Source organism: Podarcis muralis, chromosome 3 (genome assembly GCF_964188315.1).
Source record: "Podarcis muralis chromosome 3, rPodMur119.hap1.1, whole genome shotgun sequence".
Classification (NCBI taxonomy): Eukaryota; Metazoa; Chordata; class Lepidosauria; order Squamata; family Lacertidae; genus Podarcis; species Podarcis muralis.
In genome coordinates, this window is record NC_135657.1 from 57,104,829 (window position 1) to 57,126,185 (window position 21,357).

The 21,357-nt window shown below is 41.2% G+C and overlaps 1 protein-coding gene across 8 annotated transcripts in view; it reads right to left on the bottom strand.

The window, feature by feature from the left end:
* The window catches only part of SASH1 (SAM and SH3 domain containing 1), a 548,281-nt gene that overhangs the window by 93,061 nt on the left and 433,863 nt on the right, over nucleotides 1-21,357 (bottom strand). For all 8 annotated transcript variants that reach the window (XM_028723624.2, XM_077925914.1, XM_077925916.1 and 5 more), the window contains one exon: nucleotides 7,789-7,917. In XM_028723624.2, the coding sequence (XP_028579457.2) occupies nucleotides 7,789-7,917 (129 nt within the window). The remainder of the gene's footprint in view (nucleotides 1-7,788; nucleotides 7,918-21,357) is intronic.

The following is a 21,357-nucleotide window of genomic DNA, read 5'->3' on the forward strand; positions in this document are numbered from 1 at the left end:
CTATGGATGTCATGGAAACCATGAATTTCGAAGCCGATTGATTCAAGACAGCCTCAGTGTGACTGCTGAAATCCCATGACACTACATTTTAGGATTTACCAATCCCACCTCTGAGACCAGCTCTTCCAACTCAGACAAAGAGGCTGCTGGGTGGGATACCTTCCTGTCCTCTAGCTTGTGTTGATGCTCAACCAAGAACTCAGAGGGGGTTAAGTCAACCCTGTTCACTTGGCCACTCAAATAATACATGTTAGCCAAATTTCAGTGCTGCCCTGTGTGACATGAAAATTCCCTCCACCTTCTGTTCTAAATCATTGTTGTGGCATCCCCTGTGGCGCCCTCTCAGCTCAGTGCACAATGCAGGCTATGAACCAATCTGGAGTTAAGCAACAGGCCACTAGGCCAGAGGGAACAGTGGCAGAGCTACCAGGGACCCAAAAGGAAAAAGTGGAGGAAATTGTTTTATATATGTATGTAAAGAAGGACCTAGAGGAGCACATTTTCTATGGGCCTTTTTTAAACAACAACAACAACAACAACAACAACAACAACAACAACAACTCATTCTGGTCATTTCTGTCCCAAGTGATGCCTTTTAAACACACAAACACACACGCGCACACACACGCGCACACACACACACATATAAAAGCAAATGATCACAGAATTCTTTGTTTACAAGCTATTTTGCAGTAATTAAGACCTTGCATAATACTGAAAAATGACAAACCATGAAGAGATCAAAGCACTGTAAATGGTATGGCACCATAACTTAAACCACAAAGGGTATGTGGAGCAGATAAAATCTCTTTGAGTTCAATTTTAAACCAACTGTCCTCTGCAGATTGGTGTGTGTATGCATGCTGGAGAACAACACATTTTTGCTTTTAAAAACCATAACTGAAAACCCATCCAGATGTTCAGAAATATTTCATAGTGGGTTGTAAATCCACTGTGGAACCTGCACTTAATTACTATCCATATGCTTTCTTCATGGCCCCAATAGTGTAACTGTACTAGAACTACATATGATCCTCATGGACTTCTTTCAAGCTGCATTCTTCAAATGGATTAGCATATCATCAAATGCCTAAAACACACAATAGTAAGCAAGGTGTGGGGCTGACATTTTAAATGCATAAAACACATTTGTAAGATACTGCTGGTGCCAATATAGTGACTTAACCAGCCTTCACCAACCTGGTGTCCTCCATAACTTTTGGACTAAAACTAGGACTGTCTTGGGCTGGTGAGAGTTGTACTTCAAAACATCTGTAGGGCACCAGGTTGGTAAAAGTTGGATTAAAATACTAACAGAATAATGCAAAGCATGTCTATTCAGAAGCAAGCCCATAAGTAAGTATGGCTGACACTCAGGCAAACATGTATAGGATTACAGCCTTAGTTAACAAACCTATCTTAGAGGGAGTCATTACCTTGTTTCAATACAAAGTTTCTTGAAAGACAGTGGCATGTGAGGTTTCTACTCTATTTGTGAGCAAATATATTTGGCAGCAGCCTCAGAATATCATGACAGAAGCATACTAAACTATGGTTTTTTGCTTTTGTATTTCAGCATATATTCTACATATCACATTTTGGAATACTTTTTTTCTTTGTGGGGTTTTTTTCTGTATATGGATGATACATTCTGAAGAAGACTAGCATCTACTAATGAACCATGTGTGCTGGTATACCTCCTACCAAACAAGTGTATAATATTTACAACAGCAGCCTAATATCACAATGTCTTATGTCCTGGTATATCATCTATTATGACTATTTGCTAACAGCCTTGAGTCATAGGATTGGGGCCATAATTATGATAACCACAATTATACCCAGATCTCATTTCCTACAAAGCATATAATTTGTGCTGAACTGTCACTGCCATTAACATAAACTGTACGGTAACGTCTATGCTGTAGAGATTCTGCCTTGTGTTATCTGCAACCACAATAAAACATTGTGGAATCAGATGCTAGTTGGCCACTGGCAGTGATGGATGAGACAGCACAGCACAACTTGCTCTTTCACAGCTATATTTCCTCCTCAATGCTCTGATGATAGCAGTACAAACTTTTTTGTCAGTGAAGTGCATGGATGCAGTTCCAAATTTAGAAGGGAAACAGATAGGATCACTAACAAGGTGCCATCTTCACAATGTCAATTTGCTGGCCAAAACATTATTTTAAGCAGATGTCCGGCTAAATTCCATCAATGACATCCCATTTACAGGCTCAACAGCTCACTATATATTTGTGATTGCAAAACTACCACATGAACACACCAAACTTTTGAACATGTAGAGGACTCCTGGGTGTTCATTAATTCTAAATTGTTCCACAGACCAGCGTAGTATTCAAGCAAGATTCCAGCTTTTAAAATAATGACTTTTGTTATAAATTATCACTATCTACAATTTCACTGAAGTAAAATTAGAAGTGCAATTATAACCATTGGTCATGCTGTCTGAGACTGATGGGAGTTGTACTCCAGTAACATCTTGAGTACCACAGGATTTCCATTCCTGCAGTATGGCGACAGAGCTACTTGCTGTCTGTTAGGCAAGTTTCAAAGGCAAAAGAGCCCTGCCAGGAAAAGTTCAGTGATGGATTTTATGGAGCCATGTTGAGGAAGATGTCAACTTGCCCCTGAGCAGGGAAGCTGGCCCTTATTATTGTTGGAAGAGATGTAGGAATGAAGAAGTTTTCTCCACTGAGGTTAGACAAGCCATAAAACCAGGTAGATTGAGTGAACACAGAGAATGAGGTTGAGGGGTTGTGAGATTCAGTGATGGGGACAGGGTGCAGAAACCATTTTATAATATTGCAGTTATAGTCACAGATCGCCATGAACAGGGGAAATGTATTTAATTATTTAAAGCACACTACTGTGTGTATACTTTAGTAGTGTGCTTTAAATAATTAAATACATTTCCCCTGTTCATGGCGATCTGTGACTATAACTGCAATATTATAAAATGGTTTCTGCACCCTGTCCCCATCACTGAATCTCACAACCCCTCAACCTCATTCTCTGTGTTCACTCAATCTACCTGGTTTTATGGCTTGTCTAGCACACTACTGTGTGTATGTAGGGACGCGGGTGGCGCTGTGGGTAAAAGCCTCAGCACCTAGGGCTTGCCGATCGAAAGGTCGGCGGTTCGAATCCCCGCGGCGGGGTGCGCTCCCGTCGTTCGGTCCCAGCGCCTGCCAACCTAGCAGTTTGAAAGCACCTTCGGGTGCAAGTAGATAAATAGGGACCGCTTACTAGTGGGAAGGTAAACGGCGTTTCCGTGTGCGGCTCTGGCTCGCCAGAGCAGCGATGTCACGCTGGCCACGTGACCCGGAAGTGTCTCCGGACAGCGCTGGCCCCCGGCCTATAGAGTGAGATGGGCGCACAACCCTAGAGTCTGGCAAGACTGGCCCGTACGGGCAGGGGTACCTTTACCTTTACCTTTTACTGTGTGTATGGAAATATGCCAGATGTCCTTCCTCTCAAACCACTTTTCATCCTTTCCTCTTGCAAGGATGAGTCACAAAATCACCTGCAGTTCAGACTTGCATTTACTCGTGTCTTTTTAACACACCTTATAGTTCCACACCTTTGATGTGAACTAATCTAACACACATGACTTTTTCCAAACCACCTTTGTCAGCTGTGTAATGATGAGCGCCAAATTAGGCCCATCTGTTTAAATGGAAGGGAGTTCTCCTCCTATAAACTATGCTTCATTAACTGGCAAAGAAACTGCCAGAAGCTGCCTTCCAAAATTCCTGAGTGGCTGGCAAAAGATTTCATTACTCACAGTTGTTATCTGGATTAGTCAATGTCCTGCAGTTTGGAGGATAAAATGGTACTGTGGAACTGCTCCACTATTCCATTCAATCTACCCTGTCATGAAAGAGGTTCTGAACTCTGCACATTATGAGTTCTTAAATGCTGTATGGGGTATATTTCAGTGTTAACCTATAATTTAACACTGGAGCTTAAAACACTTTCCTTGGGCAATTGTTGGACAGCCTTGATGTGAAAATTAAGGATGTTAACAAACCTAAAATTAACAAAAGATCTCAATGTTTTGAATAAAGTATAAAATAGCTTTATAAAGCAGTTTAGCCACAGTAACAATTGGAAATACTTTGGATATTCTATGCATAAGACAGAAATCATGGATTAAAGAAAACTGAGCATATGATATGTATTCAACATTAGTCCTACTTAGAGTAGACCAATTTAAATTAATGGGCATGAACAACTCATGTTTATTAATTGCAATGGGTCTTCTTGAAGTAGGGATTTAGTTGGAGGCAACCCTGTGAAGACTCATAGCCATGGCAGTGAATATAGAGAGCCCTATCTCTAGCAGGCTACTATAAACTTGGGATTTGTTCTACCAATATCAAGTTAACAAAATATATGATCTACTATTATCATTCCTTATTAATTCAATTTATATCTTGCCTTTCTTCCATGAAGTTTAAGGTAGCTTACATAGGTCCCCAGGCAGAAAAGCATCCAGACATTGTCCAAAATTCAAACATACTTGGCTTCAGCAAAGTTGCTGAATCGTGTGTGTTCAGACCAGGTCTTATCACTTGCCTACTTCCTTGTCTAGCAAGGATCAAACCATTCCTTCCTTGTTTTGTCAATGTCTTGGTAATAGAAGAAATGAAATCAAATACTTGAAAAGCCCCTGGTCAGATTTGTGCAGCCTGGAACACGTGTGCCAAGAGCCACACGCAAGTGGCAAAAAAGAGGAAACATGCATTTTTTTAAAAATTCCCTGGGTTTTCCACAATTACCACAGGGACTGAGCAGAAATCCAAGATTGTGGGGAAACTCATAAAGGAAGAGACAACAGCCAAAGGAAAATAAAAGCATGTTAAGTTTTTTTATGTCAGTTCCAGTCTTGATAGTGCCCTTTGTGAAGCGAGAAGATGTCCACGTAAGGCCTCTGTAACCACATAAAAGTTTCCGAGGGCACGCTCTTGCCTTGTGCAGGAAGGAGCATCTGCCAAGTCAAAAGCAATTATTTATTTTACATGCTTTGGGCCAGGACAGCATGGTTCCCTGTGTGAACTTGCAGAGCACCAGAAATTCAAATGAAACTTCCCAAGTGACAGCATGCCCCAGACAACTCTAGAACAATACAAACAATTGTAGATAGGCAAGCTTCCTCCTACTTGTCTTGTGTTGTACTGGCTTGGAAATGAGCAGGGTTATTTCTGGGGGCACAGGGAAATGGCTTATTTTCTGAACCAATCAGACTTTCAAAAGAAGCAGCAGCAGCAGCCAAGCCCTTTCTCCTCAAAAGATCCTCTCCTTAAAGATTAACTGGGCACAAGGAGAAGGGGACGACAGAGGACGAGATGGTTGGACAGTGTTCTTGAAGCTACCAGCATGAGTTTGACCAGGCTGCGGGAGGCAGTGGAAGACAGGAGTGCCTGGCGTGCTCTGGTCCATGGGGTCACGAAGAGTCGGATACGCCTAAACAACTAAACAACAACAGCCACTGGTGGTGTGAGCAGCAACAGCAGCAGCAGCAGCAGCAGCACTACATTAGGAGAAGGAGATGGGGAGGAATGGCTCCTCTTTCTGATTCCCTGGTATTTTGCATATCAGGATGAAAGCCCTGGTGGCCCATGGAAGATGCAGCTCACCCCACATCTCACAAGGACCACTGAGCCTTTCATCCTAATAGGCCACCAAAAAGAGAGAAGAGATCTCCCCCAAGACCACCACTGATTAGTAAAGCGAGGTTGATCATCACAGCTTGGACAGTGAAACTGAGCCCTAGCTCAGTACCACATTTACAGAATACCAGGACTAAATCAATGGAGAAGTGGTATTATGCAGCATGGAAAGGTGTTTGTTTTAGAAAGGGGTCCTTCCTAGACTTTTCAACCCTATGATGCTTAGCTGGTCAGAACTGTGCAGCCTAGAACACATGTGTCGAGAGTCACATGTGCCCTGCTGAGCCACAGTCTCCCTCCATCATGTATAAGACATGACTGACTTAGTCGTACATTTTCCCAAAGAGTTGGCACAATCCTCACTATTGTGTGAGAGGCAACAAAGAATTTAGTTTGTCTAAGAGGAGAAAATCGCTAAGGTCAGCCCGGCTTGCACGCATCTTGCATTTTTTATTGTGTCAATCTCTGAAAGTAAATTTGTGTAACCAGATAATGACAAATAATGTAGTGACTCCAAGAACAATAAAAGACTGTCATATGCCTCATGACTCACAACAATGGTGTACTCTCTCGCACAGCCGCAAAAAATAATTAAGATATTCAATTTAGAAGAGTTAAGTCATGCTATGTGCTTTAACCCCATGTGGCTTTTGAAATCACAAACACACATCAACCAGCACTGTGACTTTGATAAGCATGGCTTCAACACTAATCTTCCTGCCCAACAACCACAACAACTAGGTAACACAGGAAGCTGCCATATATAGAGTCACAGACTGGTTCTTCTAGTTCAGTATAAGCTGACTGGAAGCAGCTCTTAAGAGTTTGAGAGAAGGATCTCTCAAAGTCCTACTTTCAGATGCTTGGAATTGAAGCTGGGACCTTCTGTGTCCCAAGCATATTCTCTACCACTGAGGTATGGCTCTTTCTTTAGCAATTCAGGCATGTCCAACTCCCAAGACACTGTGATCTACTCCCAGTATTAAAAAAGTGGCAGTGATCTACCCATTGTCATTGAAGGGACGAGGAGTGTGGCGTGCGTGGGATGGGTGGATTGCCCAGAGTTGTTGAGCTTTTTGAGGGGAGGATTGCACAGTTTTTTAGCTTCCCCCCATAACTTTTTATACACAATAAGGATCCCGCGATCTACCAGGATCAGCCGGGGATCTACTGGTAGATCAAGATCTACTGGTTGAACATCCCTGCAAGTTTAGCTAACACCATCGTCAGATTTGAACTGAGCAGCTTCTTAACCTAATATGCTTTAGAGCAGTGTGGCTAACCTTTCTTGGCCCAAGGGCCCATTCACCCTCAGCCAAACCACTGGAAGCCTCATGCTGGCAGTGGGTGTGACCTCACTACAGATGCACATGGACATAACACACATCATCCCCTTCCTCAGCAGATCCATGTAGATCAGCTGAGGAAAGGGGTGTTATTCCCCCCCATCCCCGGGCAATAAAATGTGATGACTGGTGAGTTGCCCTCAGGGAAGTGAGCTAGCTGGATAAATTTAATCCTTTCCACCCAGTTCAGTGTGCACCAAGGTCATAATCAAGTGATGAACCTCAGCTGATATCATCAAGCGATGAACCTCAGCTGATGGGGATGCAAATCACCCACTCCACTCATTAGATGATTGGTGCTTCCTTGATCATCAGATCAATATGCATCCCCATCAGGGTGCTGGACTAGACATAAAGGTTCAGAATTCTTCATCCACCCCAATCTAGTTTCTTTTTTTCTTTTTGTTGACTCCATCAAAATCAGTGAGCTCTTGAAAGGAGTAGAGGTGCAGAAAAAATTGCTTAGGAGATCAGTGTAAAACATCTAGGGGACACCAGGTTGGAGGAAGACTGGGTTAAAGTATAATTTAAAATAAGTCCCCCTCCCCAGCCCTTCCAGAATACTATTAAATGGATGGATTTCTACTTAACAAAGATTATATCTGAGTATTCAACACAATGCAAAACTGATCTTGAATACCGCTTTCCTAGACACGAGGCTAAACATTCCTGAGCTCTTAAAATGAGTATTAGCTTACACTATTAATGCAAGTATGAGTGGGCACTATTACTTATCCACTTACCACATCAAGGTCTTGGGAAACCCTACGTTTGCGAAGCTCTTCCATCCTCTCACATACATCAGTAAAGCAGGTATTATAATAATCTGCATATTGCTCAGCCAGGTCATCAATGTTGCCCAATGATCCATCCTATAGAAAAAATAAGGAAGGAATGGTTATTATTAAACCATTTTCAGTGGACATGAATAAACTATTTTAAATGCAATGTGAAGAGTTTGTCATCTTGATGTAAAAAGCTCTTGAAGAATTATAGTGACTACTACTTTTAAAGAACTGTTTTTGTGGACAAGAACATTTCCCCAATATTCAAGCGTCTTCCCAGGCAAACATGTTTGCATTTGAATTAGTGAATGATGTCAAACCTTAAAAGCCATCCAGAAACTTCATAAGCAGTGTTAAAAGCAAGAACAGATAATAAAACCTTTATGTTTATATTAGCATACAGGTTATACCTATAAACAACGCAAAGGTAGTCTGTAAATATACCAGAAGATTAGCAAATGTATTAGAACCTGAAAGTTAATTGACTGAGCCAGTGCATATTTTCCTTCAGAACTTATTTTTACCTGTACTATAAAGATAAATGAAACTGGAAATACCAATTTCAAATTAATCCACAAAAGATTTACTGCTGTACTGCTCTGTCAATATTGAATCCATAGGATATGTGTTGAGGATATACTCTAAAGCATTTGAGAAAGCCACTTTTATTTGCACAATGCCATCACTTTATCAACAAGAATCTCCTGTCAAACCAGTGTTCAAATCATGTTGTTGGAAAGCACTGAAATAAAATGAGACAGAACGTAAGCATGCCAGTGAATTACTAAAGCAACTCTAAGTATGACTGTTTAACTGAGTAGGAGGGTTTTCTTTTTTAATGGCTATAGATGTTCAGGGCATACTTAAGACTAGACTTGAACCTGCTATCAGAAAAGTTACTTGCCATGTTCTACAGTTACATTGGACGCGGGTGGCGCTGTGGGTAAAACCTCATCGCCTAGGACTTGCCGATCGCATGGTCGGCGGTTCGAATCCCCGCGGCGGGGTGTGCTCCCGTCGTTCGGTCCCAGCGCCTGCCAACCTAGCAGTTCGAGAGCACCCCCGGGTGCAAGTAGATAAATAGGGACCGCTTACTAGCGGGAAGGTAAACGGCGTTCCGTGTGCTGCGCTGGCTCGCCAGTTGCAGCTTGTCACGCTGGCCACGTGACCTGGAAGTGTCTGCGGACAGCGCTGGCTCCCGGCCTATAGAGTGAGATGAGCGCACAACCCTAGAGTCTGGCAAGACTGGCCCGTACGGGCAGGGGTACCTTTACCTTTTTACAGTTACATTAAGCAATTCCAAATGTAGGTTTAAAATAGTTGAATGTTATGGTCCAGGACTCTGGAAACTTCTGGTGTGCTAACGGAGTGCCTGGGGCATCAAGGATCCTGATAATTGGAGCTATATTGTTTCTGGACTATCTAGCAGCAAGACTGCTCTACTCCTGTCCCTCAAGTGTTTCCTTGCTAACACTTGGATACCACTGACCTCTTTTCCTTAGTTTTGGGCATCTATTTTTGCCACCATGTCACTCCCAGTTGCAACAAGAGACACACCAGTTTTGTCTGAGTGCTCGCTAGTTTTGCCTGACTACTTGCTGTAGAAGAAATTCAATGCCCCATTAACTGAAGTCTAAGCTGTGGAGAGGTGAGCCTAAAACATACACTTTCCTGCAGATAATTTCATTCATGTTGTTTTGCCACTTTGGTGTTTGCCATCCTGGGCTCCTTCGGGAGGAACGGAGAGGTAGAAATTTAATTAAGAAATAAATACAGAAATAAAGAAAATTATCGCACTCAAGGGCAAACCACATGTTGCTTGTACCTTAGTCTATTGGAAATCACTATGCACTATCCCCAGATCCTGACACTGGACTATCCTTCTGTGCATTTTGCTGCTGCCTGCTTGCTGGTCTGCCAAGTTCTGCTGTTGACTTATTGCCGTGACTTGTAAGTGCTACAGTCTTACCCCTCTCAAAGCTTCAATCAGGGGACTCAACCTATTTCAAAATACCTCCAGAAATGGCAGTACTAGGGAAGAAGTAGCAAGAGATAGATAAGATAGAAGCAACACAGTGCTATTTAATTGGCTCCTATGAGCTGCTACCCACCTCATAGTATCATAAATAGCATGTGGTCCACAGCTTTCGTAAAGTAAACAAAATCATTCACAACTTTGTTCTACATAGCTTGAATTGCATGAGTTTCTTATAAGACCAAGAAAGCCAGTTCCCTATCCACAGCTAATCATTCTTTACAGGCCAATCTGTTTTATTTTAACCTTCCAAAGCTTCCATTTCTAGATGTTATTTTACCATGTTGCTTTTAAATTACAAAAGGCAAGCTGTAAATAAATTTAGCTGCAACCCCCATTCAAGTTATTTAGGCATATTCAAAGAATAAGAAGTAGAAGTACACTTGAATAAACAGCTATAGGTTGCAGAATTAACTCTGAAAAATAAAGGCAGCTCCTCCATCACTCTCAAACACAATCCACAACTCACCACTACTTTCCTAGGAAATTTCAATCTATATAACTTATAACTATAACAGACCACCTTTGGGGAATTACATTCTTGACTAGATTAAGAAGTTCGAAACCAGCCATAAAGAACTGTATTTGTGAATCCTTGCATGAGCCAAGAGCTGCCAGACCCACAACGTGAAAGTAACTGGAACCTCTGATTTATCCAGTACTTCAGCCAAAGATCAATCACTTGCATGCAAAGCACCTGGCAAGCTGATTAGAAAAACTTCTGAGCCTGTAGGTCTGGCAGATTAAATTCCAAACAAGGATTTATTTTTTTAACCTGTTTACCCAACAGTAACCTTATCACTTGTTCACTTGGAACTGCCACAGTTCAAACAATATAACAATGCCAACATGAACAACAAGAAGCTTAACTTACTTTTATTTTCAGTCTGCTCTATTGTTTATGAGTCATAGCTAATGCTGCTTGTAGATACACCAGATTTTATTTATAATTCAAATGGGATAACTAACCTACCTATTCCAAACTCTCCCAATCTGGATCCCCTCAACCCAACTCCACAGTTGGCAGAGAAAACTACACTCTTTCATCTTCTCACATAAAAAACCAGGAATAAGCCCCAAATACCTGCACCTCCCCACCTCAGAAGGAGCATGGGGAATCTCCAACTTAGAAGCATATTACATTGCCAACCAAATACGCCATATAATCCCATATATACTAGAAGATGAAAACACCAGCACCACAACATACCCACTCCTCCCAAACAAACTAAAGAAAATTCCCACAACACTTAACAGGTACACACAGACCATGCTCAAAGCATGGAAAACACAAATAGGCAAACTATCCCCAACCCCATCCCCACTAATCCCCCTGGCGTACCACACATTATTCCACCATGCAGCACAAAACCTCCAGATAAAAACCTGGCGAACCAAAGGCTTATATCGCCTAATAGACTTTTATAAAAATAACAAACCCTTGTCAACACAAGAAATACAAGACAAACTAGAAGACACCCAAATGCCCTGGTTAACACAACACCAACTACATGCCCTCTTAAACAACCCAACAGTAAAATCAGCAGCAACTAGGCCCCTGACAACCTTCGAAAACCTCCTCCTAACAACAAAGGGAAACGGTAAAGGGACGGTATCCTCAATATACAAAATACTACTCCAAAATCCCACAAATCCCCTAGACGCAATCAAAAAACAATGGGAGAATGACATAGGCTATGAGATTAACCCCATTCAATGGACCAGAATGTGGTCTAAACCCCCCTTTAAATCCATATCAACGAAAAGAAAAAAACTCACACTGAAACTCACCTACAGGTGGTACCTAACACCAAGGAAACTAGCGCTAATACACCCAGGAACCTCACCAAAATGCTGGAGAGGGTGCACCTCCACAGGCACATACCTCCACATGTGGTGGGAGTGTCCCAAAATCCAACTATTCTGGACAACAGCCATACAAGAAATATGTAAAATAACTAAGCAAGTATTAGACTTCACCCCAAAATTGGCCCTACTAAACATCTTCCAAGACAACAATGCCCATTTACACCACAAAAAACTCATAACCCACCTACTTTCAGCAGCCAGAAACACCATAACCAGACACTGGAGAGACCTGTCAGGAGTAAGCATGGACCAATGGTACCAAATAGTATGGGAAACAGCCCTACTAGAAAAATTAACTAATAAACTGAAACTGACACGGGGACAAACAGAAGAATACACTTTCACCCCGGTATGGCTCCCCTTTATCACATACACAGCCCTACAGTTACAGATAGGTAGCCGTGTTGGTCTGCCATAGTCAAAACAAAAAAAAATTCCTTCCAGTAGCACCTTAAAGACCAACTAAGTTAGTTCTTGGTATGAGCTTTCGTGTGCATGCACACTGTGTATCTGAAGAAGTGTGCATGCACACGAAAGCTCATACCAAGAACTAACTTAGTTGGTCTTTAAGGTGCTACTGGAAGGAATTTTTTTTGTTTTGACAGCCCTACAGGACAATGACAATAATCCACCAACAGCATACAAATCAATATGGCTAACCTGATCCAAAACACCCACCCACCTCACTCACACACGAAAACAAAGATCACCACAGCGAATCACAAACAAACAATCACACCCTAGGCCAACCCCAACCTCTCTCACCACCAAAGGAACACAAGTGAACAACACAAGCACGCTGACACCAAACTCTACATACATTAAGCATAATAGAAACACCGCTACCCGACCCCACCCCCATCCATCTCCCCTCCCTCCACTCCCCTTTCTTTTCTTTTTTTCTCCCCCTAATGCCTCAACAAAGTAAACGGATTTGTAAAAATGTTACATGGAATAAAAAAAATACGAGGCATTACACTTACACTGTAAAACAAGAAAACCCTTAATAAAATAATTTTTAAAAAAATAATTCAAATGGGATGACCCAGCCATGTTTATCACATACGTTTAATCAATGAATCATACCTTTATTTTGAAAATCTGTAATTAAGTTAAAGGCCTATTTTAAAAACCTAGCAACAAAGCCTATGAAAATGAATTTAAAAGCCATAGAAATATATTAAAAAATTCAGTAAATAGCCATATAGTGATTATTGAAAAGGCCCTATATATCAGACAACAATGTCAGAAATCATAAGCAATACCTACTGATCTGTTGGAAGAACAATGTACAATTAACTGTAAATTTATGGATAAACTGACATTGAAAACAACCAATGCAGGTTTAAAGAAGGTGACTAATACATTTTAAAATCTTTTTAAAAGCTATCTAGAAAATTACCTCCAGTATACATTTAAACACAAATAACAGCACTAACAATATCTAGCTTCCAGGCCTGGGAGATATGTACACTTGTTAACATGAGCTTTTTTGCCAATATCAGCTCTGCTGCATCAGAAATTCATTCTATAGTTCAACCTTTGCCAACCTGGTGCCCTCCAGGTGTCTTGGATTACAACGACTATAGTAGCTGAGGCTAATGGGGAGCTGTAGTCCAAAATGTCTGGAGGGCATCAGGTTGGCAAAAGCTAAACGAGAGCTGCTTCACTGGCAGAAACTTCTTCCAGAAGACATATTGCATAATTGATCCAACTCTTGAATCAAATAAGTTAAAACTTTAATAAAAACTAATAAATGTGCTGTCTGGTACTACATACTGTTTCACAGCATGTTCACAGAATGCAAGGCTCAATATAGAGGAAACAGCCAGGTGAAATAAAAAATCCTATTTTAAGAGAGAAGAAGCAAATACCTAGTAAACAGCAGGTGTTCAACACTTCCTTTTGAGATTGTCATTTGCACTAGAATATTCCCTTCTTATAAATGCTTCAGATTTTTTTGCAACATAATATCATACAGCATAAATGATGGATTGCTATTGAATTCCTAGAGAATTAGTCTGGGACCATGTGAATACCAGAAGCAACCATCATGATTGATGTTAATGGAGTGAATAACAAAGACAAGTTATAATGATCTGGTACTTACTGAGCTAGATTTATTGGTCACCACACACCAGCCTGATGAATGTACTGGCAACATAATTTGTACTTGATGTTAAAGATAATAGGAAGTAGCGTTTTGTCAGGCATCTTGCATTAAGTAAATGAAATAAGCTTTGCCAAGAAAGATTTTTGCCGGCTCAGATTTTTGTTTTTTAAGCCTAACCTAACTTAAGAACATTTGTGGAAGAGCCCTGTGCTATGGACAATCATCAATAATCAGCAAGCCTTAGAATCTACTAGAGTTTACATGAACATATTGACAAATGGGCAAAGGTGGGAATCTGATGTATAGTGGGGGCACCTCAGTGCTTTAATCTGATCTCTAGATGTGGAGAAAGAATTAGCATGATAAGGGCAACCTCCTCTTGGCAGGATAGATGTTGAGGAGGGCTGCTATACATCATAAGACTGCTTCTAAGAGAGGGATTATTATATTTTTAGCAAATCTAAAGCTAGAGTGCATCAAGTACCAGTTCTGAGATATTCTTACATGCCATTTGAACTTGTGCATTATTGCTGCTTTGTTGGGCCAATGTGAGGAAGAGGGAAATGTTAGCCTTCCAAACATACAGATTAGCCAGTGGGCATCAGCATAATATCTCCTGTATCAACCTGCCTGTGTATTAACATTGTCAGGAGGCCATTCTCAGTGTGCCCATCTTTAGGAGAATTGCATTACATAGGTAAAAAATAATAAGAGTATTCTCTGTGGTGGTGCCCCAACTGCAGAATGCCCTCTTGAGGGAGGTATGCTTTTTGCCACCTTTGTTTGTCCAGTCATTTTAGATTATGGTATTTTTAGCTAATTGAAAGGTTTTAATCCTCTTAATTGTACTGCATTTCTTGTTATGTTTTATATTGTATTTGGATATTTCATATTCCTTTCTATACCACTCTGCATCCATTTTTGGATGAAGAGTGTTTCATCTATTTTTGCTTCTGCTAAAGCAGGCTTCCTCAAACTCAGCCCTCCAGATGTTTATGGCCTACAACTCCCATGATCCCTAGCTAGCAGGACCAGTGGTCAGGGATGATGGGAATTGTAGTCTCAAAACATCTGGAGGGCCAAGTTTGAAGAAGCCTGTGCTAAAGAGTCGATGCTAGCCTTTGTCCCAAGATACAGATAATAAAATGAAATAGTGGACTTGGCTAGAAAGACATGCTTTTCTCATAATAGAGGAACTAGAAAATAGAGAAAGGGTGTTCCTCCTGTAAAAAGCGTTGAATGCTAAGCCCTGACTATACATAGATAAATAAATAAATTAATAGCAAGACACCATTTGAGCTAACTCAAGACACAAGAGTCACTGTGTGGAAAGCCATTGCAAACATTAGCAGTTTATCTTTAAGACTTCAGCCTGAATAAGAAAGCCAGTCATGAAAAATTATGTGGAATATGATCTTACATTGCACTAACATATGTTTGGTTTGGATAGCATAAGAAATGCAAATAGGAATGGTAAGATCTAAGACTCGGTAAATAAGATACAGATTTCTTTCTAATTGCTACACTGAAAACACCTGGATATAATTTATATACGGTACTGTAGTAAAGTTTCATCTCTCCGACAATAATCTGCACAGACCTTTCCAAAGTCAGAAACCTTTTCTAGCAGAGCTGAACTTGGACAATTGGAGAGACCATGTTTAACATACCCAACACAGAAGCTATTGTAGAATAAATTTAAACTACACAAAAATCTACACTTGTCTCGGTTAGCATTCATACCTTCTAACTTGTCTTCATTGTTCTCCATTAGAGATGGAAAGCTCACATCCACTGGCAAGCTCACTGGCTTGGCCAAACAATAACTTGTCTTATTTTCCAAGACAATCAGGAAACAGGATATTAATAATAACATAAATTTTGCCAATAATAGCATTATCCTTTCCATTTTCCTTTGATTCGTTTATGTCTATGTATACATAATGAAAAATAAGTATATAAGTTGCTGTATATTACTTTCTTTAAAATACATGCAGCACCCTTAGCCCATCAGCTTCGTGATTCCTCCAAATGCCCTGCACCTATTAAATACTTCTTGGCCAGTGGCAGCAAGAGGAGTCATGGCTATGCAGAATACCAGGTCACTAGAAAGAAAGGGGAGAAAGGAACAGACCTCCCTCTTTCCCTATCACCATGTGCCACCCAACACTGCTAACCGGTAACTATTTTGAGGAAAGCAGGTAGGGTATTCTGGGGATCTCAAAAGGATGCTGGAATTCCTTATCTCTGGCTACAATTATACTTCAAGCAAAAATAATAATATTGAGGCTTGTAAAGCTCACCTCTTCCTTAAGGCAAGTCTTATGTGCCTCTGAAGCTCATATCAAAGTCTGAGCTCAGCAAGCTCCACAGCCATTTCTACTCTCCCTTGATTATGCCTTCTTTATGTTCTCTTACTGGAATAGTTAGTGTTTGCCACATGCCAATGTGCTGCCTAAACGTATGAGTTACATTTTATATTCTCACTTAATTGTCAGCAGTGCTTTTGTGAGGTACCACTGTACTGCAAACTTTCAGGTTACAGACTCCGCTAACCCAGAAATAATGCTTCAGGTTAAGAACTTTGCTTCAGGATGAGAACAGAAATTGTGCTCCAGTGGTGCAGTGGCAGCAGGAGGCCCCATTAGCTAAAGTGGTGCTTCAGGTTAAGAACAGTTTCAGGTTAAGAACGGACCTCCGGAAGGAATTAAGTACTTAACCTGAGGTACTACTGTAGTTGCATTTGGCTCGTTGATCTTGAAAGGCTATACAGTGGTACCTCGAGTTACAAATGCCTCTGGTTGCAAACGCTTCAGGTTACAAACTCTGATAACCTGGAAGAGTTACCTCGAGTTGAGAACTTTGCCCCAGTATGAGAATGGAAATCGTGTGCCGGTGGCGCAGCAGCAGCAAGAGGCCCCATTAGCAAAAGCACGCTTCTAGTTAAGAACAGTTTCAGGTTAATAACGGACCTCCAGAATGAATTAAGTTCATAACTAGAGGTACCACTGTAACTTAAACTGCCTGGCGATTAAACTGCACAGTATGAAAATACACGCGTTACTCATTTTGCTCCTTTTTTACACTGAACACTCCCAGCCTCCATCTCCACTTCTATGACTCCATACATAATACCAAAAGGTTTACATTTTACAGAATATCCTTGAATCTGAATATTGATAGTCAGCTTAATCTGAAGTTTAGAAAACAGCCCTACATAAATGTTGAGCTACAGTTGTTTTAGTTCTTTCATATTATACTATGAACACTCAAATTTCTCATCTGCATAAATAATTACAGAAACACAAATACAATAAATCACAATTCCAGTACCATATGAAGCATTTAGAAAAACCATGCTTTAACATGATCAGCTACAAAAAGCAACACAGTTGTTTAATTTTAGTGGTTGCACATGTTCATCTCAAGAGATATTCAGCCTCGATAACTGTGTGTCTTCTGTACCAATGAGCTATGTACAGGAGCAAAATAAAAGGATATGAAAGCCCCAGAGCAACTTTTCTACCAAGAGGCAAACCTAGAATCACTATACCAAAATTATAATAAAAAAGAAAATAGGAAGTGTGGTTTCTGAAGTAAGAGATAGTGCAAAATTCTAGAAGATTCTTTTTTTAAAAAAAGAAAAACATCTGGAAAACTTAGGCATAGCCTGAATGCCTGTTTGCTTCTATCAGCTGTTCCATCTGCTCACTAATTCCTGTGCTTCACAAGTTTAGGAGCAGCTGGGTTAGAACATATTATATGAATAAAAAAAAACACCCCCACTTCAGAAAAACACATACCAATATCCCGTTTTTCATAAACAGTGATGAGGCCCTCAAGAAGTTGCTGGGCTACAATTCCCATCATCCCTGACCATTGGCTATGGTGACTGGGGCTGATCAGAGTTCACTGGCAAGTTACTTGTGGCAAGCTGAGCCCCCACAGCAGCTATTTTGGGGGGTGTCCCCCATAACATTGTACTAATGGGAGTCTTCAAAGGCAGCCCCTTATACAATGCACTGCAGTAGCCCAGTGTGAAGGTAGCCTGGCCATATTTCCCATGCCTGGTAAAATCAGACCAGAAGGAGTCAGAACTGGCACACAGGTCTCAGCTCAGATCAACATGTTTTTGCTTGGTTTGCCTCAGGACTGAATCATGTGATTATTGCTGCCAGTGGGCCAGTTTTCTTAAGAAGCCAGAATTACAGCCAGATTTGTATTTAATACTTATTCTATGCATATATCTTTAGTGAGCCTTCAGTTTTAGTATGATCAAAAAAACTGTAAAATAAAAAAATCAATTACAATTACATATAGTGCAGGCTGGCAAGGTGTCTTGCTTTATAACTCTGAAGCACTTTATGATTTTATCAGTTTCAGGGTTTGGTTGTTTAATAATCCGGCCTTCAACTACACAAAAAAATTGTCTTTATTGCAATACTGATTGTTGCTTTGAGCTGTACTATGCTTATTCTGGCTTCCATCTTCCCTTCCCTATCTGCACACATTCCCACACATTTGCTCGGGGTATCTGTGTGTGTCCCCCCCCCAATCTTGTGGAGCAGGTTTTGAGGGTCTGCCGGGGCGGGGGGAGGGGGCTGTAAGGAAGAACAAAGTAAGGGAAAGTTTCATTGTGCAAATTGAACTTTCTTGCACAAGCAAAACAGCAGCACTGGACACCTCCCACTATTTTTGTTGTATCTATAAGCATGACAGGTTATAGATAGCAGGTCTATGAAGTCAATGAAGTACTCCACCCCAAGTCAAAACTGTCAGAAAGCGTGTACCAAGAAATGTCAGGATAGATGCAGTCAGGGAATTTAAGATGTGCTTGCATTAAAAACATATGCTAAATGTGATTTGATCAGCCCCCTCCTCCCACACCTGCTGATTTGCCTCCCTTCTCTGGGGTGCCCAGCTAACTGGAGGTGTAAACAGCTGCGCAACAGGGAAAGGTATACAATGGGATCAATGAATCCATCATGGGCCCCCCACTCCCCACCTGATTGGAAATGTAAACTGCTGAGGAGCACATGGATCCATTCCTTAGACAAATCCCTATTATAGTTTCATACATTCTACAGTGTAACAGAGGCATTATACAGAATCTCTCACATTCAACCTGCCTATAAAACTAAAACAGTTATCTCCAATCATAAACAAAAATGATTTAAAAAAAAAAAAAAAAAAAACTCTTAAGGGGACTTCCGGAGGCGGCGCGTTCGGCAATGGCTGCCTTCTCCCGTTAAGGAGAGGGAAGCTCCGTTGAATTTGGGTCGTCCGCTACGGCGAAGCGGAGACCCACTTCGGAGAACCACAGGCGGCAGAAGCCTGTGGGCTCGAGACCCGGCGGGCGCCAGAAAGCACCCCCCAAAACGTTGAAGGGACCCCGTAAGGGGCTCCGGATCGTGGAGGGGGTAGCGGCGCTGTGGGTCGTTTCGCGATCAACGGAGTGAAGCCGCGTTGCTGTTGTCTTTCAGCGCTGACCTTTCTTCCTGAGACCTCCAAAATTGAGCTGCAACCCGTGAGTAATTTGGACTTTACAATTCTGGATTTTACAAATTTTAAGGCTCTTAAGGTTTCTTAAGAGCTGGAATTCGGCTGAAAGCGGAGTGACGATAAACAGGAAGTCCGTCTTCCGCTAACACTGAACTTGAAAGCAAAGTGCAGGAGGAGTGGAGACAAAGAGAGATGTTTTAATTAAATGATCTGGCACCCTATTTAAAGTGTTTTTTGGACTGGAAAAATTTGTTAAGCTGCTGATCTGTGGACTTAAAGATATCTTTCTTCTGTTAACCTAGTGGATTATAAATTAAACAAAAATCCCAGGTGCTGGAGCTGCCTGACTGTGCACCAGCTTGCAACTTTGAATACACTAAATTGAGACTTTGAAACATTCTGAGCAGGAACTTGATATTTTGAAACAGTGGCAGTCTGGCACTGCTAGAAACATTGTTTTGCCTTAAGTACACTCTGCTTGAAAAATATTACCTTGTGGAGGCGACTGGACGTGGAATTTGACTTATTAACTTTGAATTGGATTAAACTTTCTCCCCAAAGACATATTAAGCTCCCTCTAGAGGATTTGGAACTTACAGCAGTGACTTTGTTTTACTTTCCCTTTCCCGGCCTCTGTTTGATTATTGTATCTGGGACTTCACTTTCTCATGGGAACAACTTGGATTGACCTTGGATTACAGATAACTTTGGAATGAGTGGCGCAAGGAGAAGAGGAAGAACCAAACAAACAACTTTGACTTTATCTGCAGCCTCACAGCGTAGATCATCTGTGCCGGCTTTGCCTTCCACTTTGCCTCCAGACATAGAGGCGGCCTCCCTAATACAGGCAGGGGAGGGTGAGACGGAGGAGCTGCACCTGGAAGATATGGCTTCAGGGACAAGTAGCTCTGTCTTGGAGAAAATCTTCGAGAAATTAGAGGCTTTGGATAAGAAGGCTGACTTGCATACAGCTAAAATTGAACAGAACACAGAAAGTTTGAATAAGCTGACTGGACAAGTTGCACAGAATGTTCAGTCTATTGGAGAATTAAAGGAGGCTGTAGGTGAAAATCGGAAACTGGCTGAAGATACTAGTCAAAGAGTAGAGGAACTTGAGAAGGAAGTAAGACCACTCAGTAAACAAGTTGGAGAACATCAGATTTACTTTTTGATGACAGAATTGCGAAACAGGGAGACCAACTTGAGGATACGCTCGATTCCAGAGGTGGAAGAAGATAATTTTATTGAATTCTTGACTAAAGAATTTGCCAAGTTTTGGAAGTTAGAGGAAAAAGACTTTAAAATAGTATCCGCTTTCAGGCTTGGCAGAGTCAGAAGGATAGAGAAGCCCAGAGACTGTTTGATAACACTGAGATCAAAGGAGGAAAGGGACAAAATTTTGGGCCTGCACTACGAAAAGTCACTTGACATTTTGGGCAAGAGAATTGAAATCTACAAGGATATCCCTAAACAGTTGCTGGACCTAAGATCTAACTACACGGAATTGGCAAGATTGTTAAGAAGCAACGCAATTATATTTAGGTGGGAGTTTCCACAAGGATTATCCTTTACCCACAGAGGGAGAAAGATCAAAATCAAAACAGTGGAAGATAGAGATAAGTTTCTGGGAGCGCACGGAGAAGACCTCCACAAAGGACTTGGACTACCAGCGCCAGAACCTCCAGGGGAGCCCGCCCCCTCGGATCCCCAAGGACCGGAGAACAAGGTACCACCCCAGAAAGAATAACCAGATTTATCCAAGATGTCTCTGCAGCTTTTGAGCTGGAACATAAATGGCTGTAACAGCCCCGAAAAAAGGTCTAAAATTTTTCATATTTTAAAAAAGGAACAATTGGACATTATATGCTTACAAGAAACACATGTGATTAGGCTCCACAGAAAGGTGTTAATAAACAAAAGGCTTGGTCAAGAATTTATATCATCGGATACCGTTAAAAAGAGAGGCGTAGTGATCTATGCAAAAGAGAGCCTTTCACCAAAATTTCTC